Consider the following 13,003-nt stretch of genomic DNA (forward strand, 5'->3'; position numbering starts at 1 on the left):
CTCAACTATTGCTAGCAATCCCATTCTGACAGCCACAGACCTGAGTTAATATTTGTGTAGTATGTCTCCATTACCTAGGCTGGGAATTCTCCTCATACATCCTTTCTTTTCCCTCCTTGAAGAGGCTGATAGTCTGCTTAGTTTTCTTCATCAAATTTTCCATGAACACCCTGAAATACTCATTTTCTCCAAGCGTCTCCATCTTCCCCTCATATCTTGACAAGACAGTGCGGAGGTGCTGGTAGGTGTCAGGCAGCAGGTCTAAGATATAAGGCGGGCTGTTCTTGAGCGCCAGCTTTGGGTTTTGACACAACCGCACCACCTGCAACAAAGGGAAAAGAAAAACTGTTACTCAGAATCTTAAGGACAACTTTCCTGTTATGAGCTATAAAATATGTGCTGTCTGCATAAATATGAAAGATACATGAGGCTAAGAAATGAGCTGTAACCCAATGCCATAGGCAATTATTCTGTGCTAATGGTCCTCCTACAAAGATAGGTGCTTCCTGAATTACTTAAGTTACATGTATGTGTGTGCATGGGTTGGAACTTGTGCATGTTATAGAGCATGTTCATGTGAGTGCAGAATCCAGAAGAGAGCCGAGGAGTAGAGTCCGAGCCAGTTAGGAGTCACTTTGCTGGACCACACTCAGTAAATCCCCAAGTCTCAGATTCTGCTTCTTTTTCCCATCTTTTATTTTCAAATTTTCTGAGATTTTTAAAAAAGATTTATTTATTTATTTATTTATTTTAAAGATTTATTTATTTATTTATTTATTTGTTATAAGTACACTGTAGCTGTCCTCAGACACTCCAGAAAAGGGAGTCAGATCTCGTTATGGATGGTTGTGAGCCACCATGTGGTTGCTAGGATTTGAACTCCTGACCTTCGGAAGAGCAGTCGGGTGCTCTTACCCACTGAGCCATCTCACCAGCCCTTATTTATTTATTTTACATAAGTACACTGTAACTGTCTTCAGATGCCACCAGAAGAGGGCATCAGAGCACATTATGGGTGGTTGTAAGCCACCATGTGGTTGCTGGGATTTGAACTCAGGACCTCTGGAAGAGCAGTCAGTGCTCTTACCCGCTGAGCCATCTTGCCAGCCAACTTTCTGAGATCTTATATTTTAAGTAGGTAGGCTTCTTTTAAAACTAGATTTTGCTTGTTTGTTTTTGGATTTTTAAAAAATCACTTTGTTTTTATGTTACCTGTATGGGTGTTTTGCCTACATGTATGTCTGTGCAGAGTGTGTGTGACTGGTACCCATGGAGGCCAGAAGAGGAAGTCAGGTCCACTGGAACTGGAGTTACAGTCAACATGTGGGTGCTGGGAATCAGACCCAGGTCCAGTTGAGCAGCCTCTGCTTCTAACCCTAAGCCCTAACTCCAGCCCCTGCTTCTGCTGTTTGGAGGTCTCTTGTAGCAGAGGCTATCCTCTATCCTCCTTGCCTTCATCTCTCAAGTGCCAGGATTACCTCAGTGTGCCACCAAAGTCAGCAATTAAATCTATACTATAAATACAACATAACAATCTTTATTTCTAAATGGTCCATCTTCTATTTCTTACAAAAACTGGTGATTTGTATTTATTCCTATTGACTAATCTCTGCTTTTTATACCAGTATTTCCTGTGTCTGAAAAAGACAATACTAGACAAAAGTTCAGAAAGAGACCACACAGGCAGACTGTGCACAGATTGTCCATTTGTATCAAGGAAGCCTCATATGTATAAAAAAAAATTGTCAGAATAACCGAATATCTGTAATGGGGCACTGAATGGGGAGGGCAAGTCTAGAGAGCTTTACAGTACATGGAAACTAGCTTCATGACCATGGTAAAAATTAAATTAAATTAAATTAAAATTAAAAAAAGGCTTTCCTTAGAAAGAATCATGAAAACCATAAGCCATAAAGGAAAACATTAACTAAATTCTACGACTTCAGAAGTGGGGAGAGACAAAGAACAAGAAGTAACTTCTGTTGTACAAGAAAGTTGGACATGTTGGTACAGGGCTATAAGTCCCAGCACTTAGGGCATTGCTGTAGGAACATCAGCAGCAGTCAGCAGGCACTGTAAGAAAACCCTATCTAAAAAATAAAAATTAAAGACAAAAGAAGGACAACATACAAACAGTGACATCATTAACAAGCCAGAAGATACCCCAACATATACATATCCGGAGTATATATCCAAACAAATCTATGCAAGATAGATAAATAGCACCTACAGGTCATTAAGAAAGAGCCTCCAATATACACGCTATCAAGACTTAAAACAGGATCCTTACAAAAGATGGAATCAATGATAACAGACACAAGAAGGTGCCCACCTCACTCCTCACTCTAGACTGAAAACCCTACAATCACAATCAGACAAATCACTAGCTATGCCAACCAAGGGCAAGAAAATGAAGCAAAAGGCACATTCAAATACTGCCTAGAACAACCTAAACTGACACAACCAACTTGGAAACCACTCGGCAAGCAATACTGTCTGTCAGATGGAAAGTCTCTAGACTGTGAGCTGGATATGGTGGTACACTTTAACCCCATGAAATGGGCAAGACAGGCCCATTTCAGTGAGTTCCAGGCCAGCCTGCTCTACATAGTTAGTTTTAGGACAGAAGGGGCGGGGGGACCCTATCTCATAAAAAACAAAAAAAAAAATGAAACAAAAAAATTAAAAATATATAAACTCTAAAAAATTGCACACTATGAACATGAAGTTCCATGCCTAGAAAATTGTGCTGGGATACACATACAAGAATGTGAGAATGCCGGGCAGTGGAAGAACTCAACTCGCCTTGAGTTTCAGCACTTGGGAGGCAGAAGTAGCTGAATCTCTGTGGGGTTTAAGGCCTGCCTGGTCTACAGAGAGAGTTCCAAGACAACCAGGGCTACACAGAGAAACCCTGTCTGGAAAACAAAACAAAACAGAAGTATGCAGAAAGATCATTGCCGGGCAGTGATGGTGCACGCCTTTAATCCCAGCACTTAGAAGGCAGAGGCTGGTGGATTTCTGAGCTCGAAGCCAGCCTGGTCTACAAAGTGAGTTCCAGGACAGCCAGGGCTATACAGAGAAACCCTGTCTCAAAAAACCAAAAACCAACCAACCAAACAAACAAACAAACAAAAACCCAAAAACTGGAACAACCCACATATCAACATAGAGCATGGGTGCCATCCTCATGACCACACACGTGTATTATAGACACATACATTATGGTATATTTACTACAATAGAGTATTATTTAGCAGTGAGAGTATATTATCCTAACTGCATCATGAATGCCTCTCTCAAAATTGGCCTAAACAAGAAAAACACAGAATGAAGATTAAGTGGAAGCTTCTAGTTCTCTGGAAAGTCAGCTATGTCAAATGATGGTTTGCTGGGGCACACAGGTGAAAGGGTGTTTTGCTGGAGCAAATACAGAGAGAATGTTTTCCTGAAGTAGACACAGCTGAAAGGATGTTTGGATATAGCAAACATGTGAAAGGACGCTTGATGAAGAAGTATATATAGACCCCACACAGTGGGAGACGAGCACTAAGCTCCGCCTCTCTATTCTTCCCTAACAACACACATGTATTGGTTTCCCTTACATGGGGTTGTTGATATCCACTACTGGTGATGCCAGAGGAAAACTTGCCAAGGAATTGCTCATGAGGTTCCTGTAGCAGCTTGCTGCTTTCACAGCCTCACCTCAGGCCGATTGGTGAACCTTACAGTTTCCTCAGGATTGAGCTACAGCTGCTAGTTCATGCGTGGTGTCTGCCTGCCTAGAGGGCTGGACTGCAGCTGCTGAGTCATATTTGGTGTTTGCTACAGGACTGAGCTGCTGCCAAAGAGGATGGAGCTCACCCCCAAAGAACTATTGCTGAACAGGTCCACTTCCCCCATATCTTTTTTATTTACTCACCACTGCTCTCTTCAGACACACTAGAAGAGGGCATCAGACCCCATTGTAGATGGTTGTGAGCCACCATGTGGTTGCTGGGAATTGAACTCAGGACCTCTGGAAGAACAGTCAGGGCTTTTAACCACTGAGCCATCTCTCCAGCCCTCCCCCATATCTTGATAACTTTTCTCTTCTACTACCTCTGCTTGGTGGTGGGCTAGAGAAGAGGTCAAACCCTTATTATAAGTAGGTTGCAAAAAATTTATGCCTACAGAAAATGTCATAATGAAACCCGTTCTGCTAACTAAAGACAACAAAAAAGAAAATATATGCACTATACCTATACATATATGTACATATGCATATGTATATGATCATCTTAATATCCAAAGAATGGCCATCTAGAGCCTACAAGACTGCTCTGCAGGTAATAGCTCTTGCCCTCAAGCCTGACAACCTAAGTTCCATTTCCAGAACTCACAGAGAAGAACCAATTCCCATAGGTTGTCTGCTGACCTTCACACGCAAAGCAGAAACGGGAATATCTCAAGTGAGGCCTTCCTGAGTTAGCACTTCAAAAAAAAAAAACTAAAACAAAAACAAAAAAGTTATTAAAATATAAGAAGGAAACTCAAAGACTTCAGGAAGTCTCTGAAACTGACCAGATTTACTGGGTCCTCCCTCCCCAGCATAAATAAACTGCCAAGAGATGCCTACAAGAGGCAGAGACCAACCAATTGAGCTACCTAGAAAAAATATCCTCCAATCTGTTGAGCTGTCTGCAGGTTTCCAGATTTTGTAAGCTGCCACCCACGCTGGGGTGGGCTTTGGTGATGCAGCTATCTTTGCGTCATTTCTGCTTCTGTAAGCAATCCTTCACCCACACTCTTGTGACTCCAATAAAATTTACTTCTTTGGAACTAAAAAGATGGCTCAATGGTTAAGAGCACCAGTTGCTCTTCTAGAGAATCTCCCTTTAGACGCCCAGGACCCACATAGCAGCTCGTAATCATCTGTAACTCCAGTTCCTGTGGGTGCCCTCTTCAGCCTCCATGGGCACCAAACACACAAGTGGTGCCCAGATGTGCATGCCGGCAAAACACTCACACATAGTTAAAATTAAATGCACACCAACCCATTGGTTCACCACGTTGGACTTTGCCAGTGCCCATTTGGAATGAGTAGATGCTTGTGCATGTTTCCCTAGGGATGAAACAGATCCTACAACAGCACTCAGCAGTGCTAAGTGCTACAGTAGAGTGTAATAGCTAGTGTTTGCTTTGTATTTTTCTGCTTGATGCTGATAAAGCTTCCTTAATTTGTAGTTTTGTGGTTTTTATTAGAGACTTCTCAGACAGCTTCTTGTTAAAAACTTTTTCTGCCTACTCTTTCTCAGACTTGAAATAGACTTGAATGACGTCTACTTACGACATCCATCCCGTCTCTTTGTCGACACCTCAGTGTGGAATTTTTCTAGACTTATGTTCTACCTCTTTCTTCAACTTAATTTATTTTTTTGAAGGCACATACATGTCATAGCATGTTTGTGGAGGTCAGAGAACAACCTTCAAGACTGCAGGCTCTCCATCATGTGGGTCTCAGGGACCCAACTCTTCAGCTCAAGTTATCAGGCTTGACATCGAGTGCCTTTACCTACACCACGCTATCTAGCTTAGTACGCACGAACAGTTAATAACCAGCCAGGTTTCTCCCTGGCTGTCCTAGGACTCACTCTTTAGACCAGGCTGGCTTCAAACTCAAAAATCTGCCTGCCTCTGCCTCCCAAGTGCTGGGATTAAAGTCATGAGCCACCACTGCCAGGCTATCCTAGAACATCTTAATCCAATGCAGATTAACAGATTAAAGGCTAGATTTCCTTCCCTATAAAAAACCGATCAACTTCTGTTTCATTCTTCTTCCTAAAATTCAGGCCTCGTGGGAGCCAACCCACTGCTTTCCAGGCCTTTCCTATGTTTTTCCTCATCAACGTACGACTCAGTTCTTAGAGCTTGCTTCATCTTTCAGAACTTGACCTTAAATTTTCTTCTCACTGCCTAAATCAGTGGTTCTCAACTTTCCTAATGCTGTGACCCTTTATTAAAGTTCCTCATGTTGTGGGGACCCCCCACAACCATAAAATTATTTCATTGCTATTTCATAACTGTAATTTTGATAGTGTTATAAGTCATAATGTAAATATCTGATATGTAGGCTATCTATGTGGCCCTCAAAGAGATCACAACCCACAGGTTGAGAACTACTGGACTAGATAAATGCTCTGTATCTTCTAACTTTGCTCTCATTGTCACTGGTTAGAAGCAGACTAGTTTAAAAGCTCTGGCTTATGTCTATAAGAGCGGAGGTCAGAAGTCTGTCACAGGACTGCTTCAAGCTCAAGGCCTGCCTGGACTACAAAGCATAGTTTAAACAAGGGGGGAAATCCAGAAATGAAAAGACAGGACCTTCAGATACGCACGAAGATACCAGGCTCCACAAAGCTGTTTGGACCAGAAGGAGTGATAATGTCCCATACTGCTTCTAATGTAGTTGTCCAGAAAACATAGTAAAGATGAAGATTCACCCCAAAAGATCCATATATATGGTTAGCCTACATCCCTATTACCACTAAAAACACAACTACCAAACCAAACCAAACCAAACCAAACAAATAAAAACTACAATCAATACAGAGAACTAACTACTGAGTGTTGAAATTATAAAACTACAAAATGAAAATGTTAAAGTAAATATCTGGATTACTATCTGGATGTAATGGCACACTCCTATAAACTCAGCACTCGGGAAGTGGAGGTAGATGGATCAAGAGTTCAAGGCCAGTCCGGGATACATAAGACTGTCTCAAGAAACAAAAAGGAAGAGGAAGAGCGAGACTAAGGGGTGAAGAGAGAAAGGAGGAAAAGGAAGCACCACACTGGGGCAGAGCTCAAGCTCACTGACAGATCACTGCGTCCCCAACGCATGCTAGCAACACTTCTGTGATGTCTAAACCATTCGTTCAATAACTCTATCTTAGCTATCCACTTTACTTGAATTATGTTGTTTTCACCTCTTCATGACTACAAGTATCAAGGTGATAGACACGCTTAGACATGCTTCCTTAAAGCAGATCCCAGCTGCTAGGTGTGACAGCACACACCTATAATACCCCAATGGAATGCCAATACTCAGAGGCAGGAAGAAGCAAGTGGTTCCCTGCCAACCTGGGCTATGTAAAAATGCTGACTCCACAAAAACACACAAACTGCGAAAATCCAATGTAATAGCCAACCATCATGGATTCTTCAAGTGAAAACACAATTCATAGGCTCTAAAACTATCACTTTAATATGTATATTAAATATATAGCAGTAGATCATTTCTGGTATACTCTTGGAAAATAGCCCTGTCTAAGTCTAGCAAATAAAGATATGCTAAATCATCAAAAATACTTGATGCATAAATATTTTTTCTTTTCTTTTTTTCCAACAGGGTTTCTGTGTGTAGCCTTGGCTGGCCTTGAACTAACATGGAGATCCACCAGCCTTTATCTTTTGAGTGATGGGATTAAAGGCGAGTGCTACCACTTCCAGCTCGATGCATAAATATTTTAACATTACTTCTGGAAGCTGTTCATCCAATGAGGTACTAAAAAAAGGGAGAACCTTAGCCAAGAAAAAAGGCTCCATTCAGAACATCACATAAGCCGGGCATGGTGGCTCACACCTTTAATCCCAGCACTCGGGAGGCAGGGGCAGGCGGATTTCTGAGTTCAAGGCCAGCCTGGTCTACAGGGTGAGTTCCAGGACAGCCAGGGCTATAGAGAAACCCTGTCTCAAAAAACAAAAACAAAAAAAACCCCACATATTCTAAGCTCAATAATTAAAATTTCATATTAACAAAACAAATGATTCCCAAGTTATATTACATTCCAAAACCTCATTGTAAATTTGATGCTATAACTCAAAATATACTTTATAATAATAAAAACTGTTACATGGTAGCACCCTAAAGTATAGTGCATCTTGGGTAGAGAGAAAACTGATAGTAAGCAACCGGGAACTTAGTGTATGCCATAAATATGTATTATTTTTATGTGTCAATTGAAGAAAAGGATTCAAAGACCACAAAAGCTTTGTGATTGAAAGCTTTGTGTTTATTAAGACAAGGTCTCATCCCAGTCTGGCAACCATTACAGGCATGTAACCCCATTCCCTGTGTGCTTTCTTATGCACTATTAGGGATAGAACCTGAAACATCATAGACACTAGACAAGCACTATCATTTGAGCCACCCCCTGACCAGGTTTTTATTGTCAGAGGAAGCTGTACATGTTTCATACTGAGAACAAAGAATGAGAACAATAACAAGTTTCTGGTAAAACAATAAGAATGAAACCTGAAGTTCGGGTCAGAAGGACCACACTATCTAAGCAGACACCTCCTAACTAGAAGAAAGGGGACCAAACTGAGCTTAGACAGCAGAGATATGTAGGTAAGTAGAGAGGTAATTAAACTGAGTCTGATGGTTTCAATTTTTCTCAATATATATGTCATTCTGGGAAATGAAATGCAAAGAAAAGGTCCCTGAATCTGACAGAAGTTATCAGGTAGTGGGGTGGGAAGAAGGGTTGTCAACAAGGAAATACCAGGCTCTGTGCAGAGTTAAGGAGGGTGTTATAACAAAGTGCTGGGTGGCTGCTTTAAAACAGAAGACAGGGCTCTACTAGGTGATATTCATGCTGAGGGCTGAAATCACAGGGCAAAGTCCGGTCTGTAAAATTAGCAGAATAGCCAACAAGACACCTACCTCAACAGTCCTAAGGTACCAATGAGTTGGGACTTACCTGAAGACTATGAAGAATACAAAGGTCAATTAGACTAACGTGCAGCCAACAAGGCACTACATGCGATTAAGAAATTCATGGGTTTGCTTAGGAATTGCTTAGGAGATAAGACAAAGACTAAACTCAGGTTTTAGTATTTGGTAAGGTTCTATCAACCAACCATATCAAAATATCCTGCGTCAGTCATTTACCTTGAATAAACTCAACCTCTGGGCCTCAATACTCTTACCTATAAAGAGATAAAACCCATCTCATAAAATGTTGGTGAAGGGCCCTCCCGACTACCAATGAAGTAAGTCTCTGATGTATATAGTTCCCCTCCCATTTCCATACAACCTCTCTTGAAGAACTGAGAGGAAGACACAGTGGTAGCTAGGAACAATGGCATCAACCTACAGTTGTAGTGACTCAGGAAGCTATAACAGCAAGTCAGGTAAACGAGGTCAGCTTAGGGTATAACTAGATCCTGTTTCAAAACAAAACTACACACACACACACACACACACCCTCCCTCCCTGACCAGCAATACGACTGCACTGGTGAACCGATGCTGCATTCCAATTTAAGTAGCATACCAAACTTGTCTTTTAGCCTCTTCTTGATTTGGGGCACATTTCTGAGTTTGCATATATTCAGGAGTTTAACAGTTTGTGCATTAAAATAAAAATATAGACAAGAGGCAAAATGATAGATTTCACAACACCCTTTGCTGACTCCCAGGAGCCATTAGCGTTGCTCTTACTACCCTGGCCCATGACAGTTACCCTCTCAGTCCTACAAGTCTACAGAAACCAGGACAGAGGCAGAATACTGTAGGTAAAACAACAACAGGAGAACCGATCTTCTGCAAAAGCACTTTCAGTGATAGAAGCCAAGACAGGAGTAGTGACTCATGCCTTCAATCCCACAGGCAGGTAGATCTCTCTGAGTTTGAGGTCATCCTGATACACACAGCAAGTTCCAGGACAGCCAGGGCTTCATTGTGAGATCCTGTCTCAAACAAAACAAAACAAAAAACTGGAGGGGGGGGGGGGGAATTCAAGCCAAGTACAACTTCTAACCAAAGCCATCTACAACATCGGGGGAATGAAGATGGACATGGCTCAGAAGTTAAGACTAATTAATTGTTGTTCTTACAGAGGACCCAGGCTCAGTTCCCAGCACCCACATTTTGGCTAACAACCATCCATAACTTCAGTGCCAGAGAATCTGAAGCCCTCTTCTAAACTCTGTGGGCCTGCGGCATGCACAGGGTACACATACATACATTCAAGCCAAAAACAAAAAACCAAAGTCCTCACACACAGGACCTAAATTAGGGCACTAACAACAACAAAATCACTCACATTAGGGCTGGAGAGATGGCTCAGCACTTAAGAATACTTGCCGTTCTTCCATAACCAGAGTCCAGTGTCAGTATTCTAGTCCCCTGTCACTCCAGCTCCAAGGGATCTAACCCTTCTGGCCTCCGTGGGCACCTGCACTCATGTCATACAGACATACGCACAGACATACATGAAAATAAAAGTAAATACGAAAGACATTTACATTTACATATCCAAATACTCAGACAATCTTCCTACTTTAAAACGTGTGGCATGAGACATGGCTCACTAGTTGCGAGCACTTGCTTTTTTCAAAGGACTGGAGTTCAGTTCCAATCTCGCCTGTAAATCCATCTCCAGGGGACTCTGAAGTAACCTTTTGGTTTGATTGGGCTTGAGCGCACGCACACACATCTTTCAAAAAAGTACTAGGACTGGTGAGATGGCTCAGCGGTTCAAAGCACTGACTGCTCTTCCAAAGGTCCTGAGTTCAATTTCCAGCAACCACATGGTGGCTCACAACCATCTGCAATGTGATCTGACACCCTCTCCTGGTGTGTCTGAAGACAATTTCAGTGTAGTCATTTACAAAAAATAAATAAATCTTGTTTTAAAAAAGTATTTAAGCCGGGCGTGGTGGCACACACCTTTAATCCCAGCACTCGGGAGGCAGAGGCAGGCGGATTTCTGAGTTCGAGGCCAGCCTGGTCTACAGAGTGAGTTCCAGGACAACCAAGGCTACACAGAGAAACCCTGTCTCGAAAAACCAAAAAAAAAAGTATTTATTAGCGTATTTCTTATTAAAGTTGAAGTTAAAATGTAGTATACACCAACCATCTTTATGGTTGGTGGGAAGATACATGTTCCTTAATGATAACAATGGTTATTTATCTCTTTTGGTTTTTCGAGACAGGGTTTCTCTGTGTAGCCCTGGCTGTCCTGCTCTGTAGACCAGGCTGGCCTGGGTCAAACTCAAATATCCCATGTGCCACCACTGCCTAGCTAAAAAAATTTTTTAATTAAACTAAAATTTCTCTGGCTTTATATAGAATGAATGCCCAGCCTATAATATACAATTTACTGACAAAGAGCTAAAAACAGACAGCTTTATACCTCAACACAAAAATCTATAAAAATTCTTTGCTTTTGTGTGTGTGTGTGTGTGTGTGTGTGTGTGTGTGTGTGTGTGTGTTTTGAATTAGAGTGTCACTCTGTAGCCCAGACTGGCCTCAAACTTGTAGCAATTCTCCTGCCTCAGACTGGGATTTACAAGACTGAGCCATCATAGTTGGCTTCCAAAATACTCACTGTACATTTTTAAACTTGTATGGTGTACTTCAAAAACAAAGAATCTTTTCTGTGAGTGTTCTGTCTGCATGAATGTACACGTACCACACGCACCCACTGCCTAGGGAGGCTAGAAAAGGGCACTGGAAGCTCTGACTCCAGAGTTACAGACTGTTGTGAGCCACCATGGGGGTACTGGGAACCAAACCCATGCGCTCTGCAAAACCAGCAAGTGCTTTTAACTAATGAACCATCTCTCCAGCCCCATACAATGCACTTCTCACAGATGTTATTTGTACTTTGTTAAAATATGACCTTATAAAAAGGTTTGAAGATTAAACATCTGCTTTTTCCAAAATGTTTTTGAGATGAATCAGTGCATGAGCAGGGAGGTCAGCATTCCGCTAAGCTCCACGTCCTCTACTGCAGAGCATTAACACTGACCATAAGGAAAATAAATACGCAGGGAGCTGTGTTCTTTCTTATTTTTTTTTTAAGTTGGTTTTTATTTTATGTGCATTGGTGTTTGGCCTGCCTGTATGTCTGTGTGAGGGTGTCAGATCTTGAAGTTACAGCTATGAGCTGCCATGTGGGTGCTGGGAATTGAACCTGGGTCCTTTGGAAGTCAGTGCTCTTAACCATTGAGACATCTCTCCAGCCCAGGTAGGTGTATTCTTTATGTACTCCCTAAGGAAAGAAAATGGCCTAAGCATTTGCAGCCTTTTAAAGGTGATCCAAAAAGGCCTCTGTGAGAAATTCAAGTGAACAGTTAACGCACATCGAAGCCTCTATGATTTAGAGATGTTTTCACTGGAGGCCACCTTTAATCACAGCAGGCAGAGGCAGGAAGATCTCTGTGAGTTTAAGGCTAGCCAGATATACAGAGCAAGTTCCAGGACAGTCAGGATTACATAGAGAGACCCTGTCTCAAAAAAACCCAACAATCATTCATCAAAATACTTCATAAAGAAAAATAATTTTGATTTTCCTAAAGTGCTGGATGTTAGTGGCATACTCCTATAAACCCAGAACTTGGGAGGCTGAGAGGCAAGAGAACTTTGATGAGTTTGAGGCCAATTTGGGCTCACAGTGAGTTCCAAATGAGCCAAGAATATAACAAGACACTGTCTTTTTAAAAACAAACAAAAAGCCATAAAGGATAAGGAAAATTCTGCTTAGCCTTACCCTCTATTTGGTAAATTTTATTATATATATTCTTCTAAAGTGTCTGTCTTTTACAATTTCCAGCTATATATTTATAGTCCCTCAGAACAATGTCAACATCGCGTGCTTAGCTCTGGAAATCCAACAATGTCTGTGTGCAGCTGCCACAGGCTCCATTCATAATAGCTTCTCACTGGCTTCACTTCTCCCTTTGCTCTGCCAAGGCTCAATAGTCAACAGACAAAAAAACCACTGGAAACCGCTATGATCACAGTAGAGAGAAGTAAAACCAAGCTTTAAAACTGCTACATCTGGGGGACCGCAAGATGGCTGGGATGGGAAAGAAACTTCGTGTAAGCCTGACATGACAGCCTTGGTTAATTTCTGGAACCCACATAGTGGAAGTAGAGAAGCTTCCACCTGCCTTCTGCATGTACGCCATGCACGCTCGCAAGCACGCGCGCGCGCGCGCACACACACACA

The 13,003-nt window shown here is 41.9% G+C and overlaps 1 protein-coding gene across 4 annotated transcripts in view; it reads right to left on the minus strand.

Moving 5' to 3' along the window:
- Cbl (Casitas B-lineage lymphoma) overlaps positions 1 to 13,003 on the minus strand; it is a 91,284-nt gene that overhangs the window by 57,910 nt on the left and 20,371 nt on the right. For 3 of the 4 annotated variants that reach the window (XM_006509963.4, XM_017313115.2, NM_007619.2), the window contains exon 2: positions 75 to 322. In XM_006509963.4, coding sequence (XP_006510026.1) covers positions 75 to 322 — 248 coding nt within the window. Of the gene's footprint in view, positions 1 to 40; positions 323 to 13,003 lie in introns of all 4 variants that reach the window. The other variant, XM_030244033.1, reaches the window with a different exon arrangement.

Source organism: Mus musculus, chromosome 9 (genome assembly GCF_000001635.26).
Source record: "Mus musculus strain C57BL/6J chromosome 9, GRCm38.p6 C57BL/6J".
NCBI classification, from domain to species: Eukaryota; Metazoa; Chordata; class Mammalia; order Rodentia; family Muridae; genus Mus; species Mus musculus.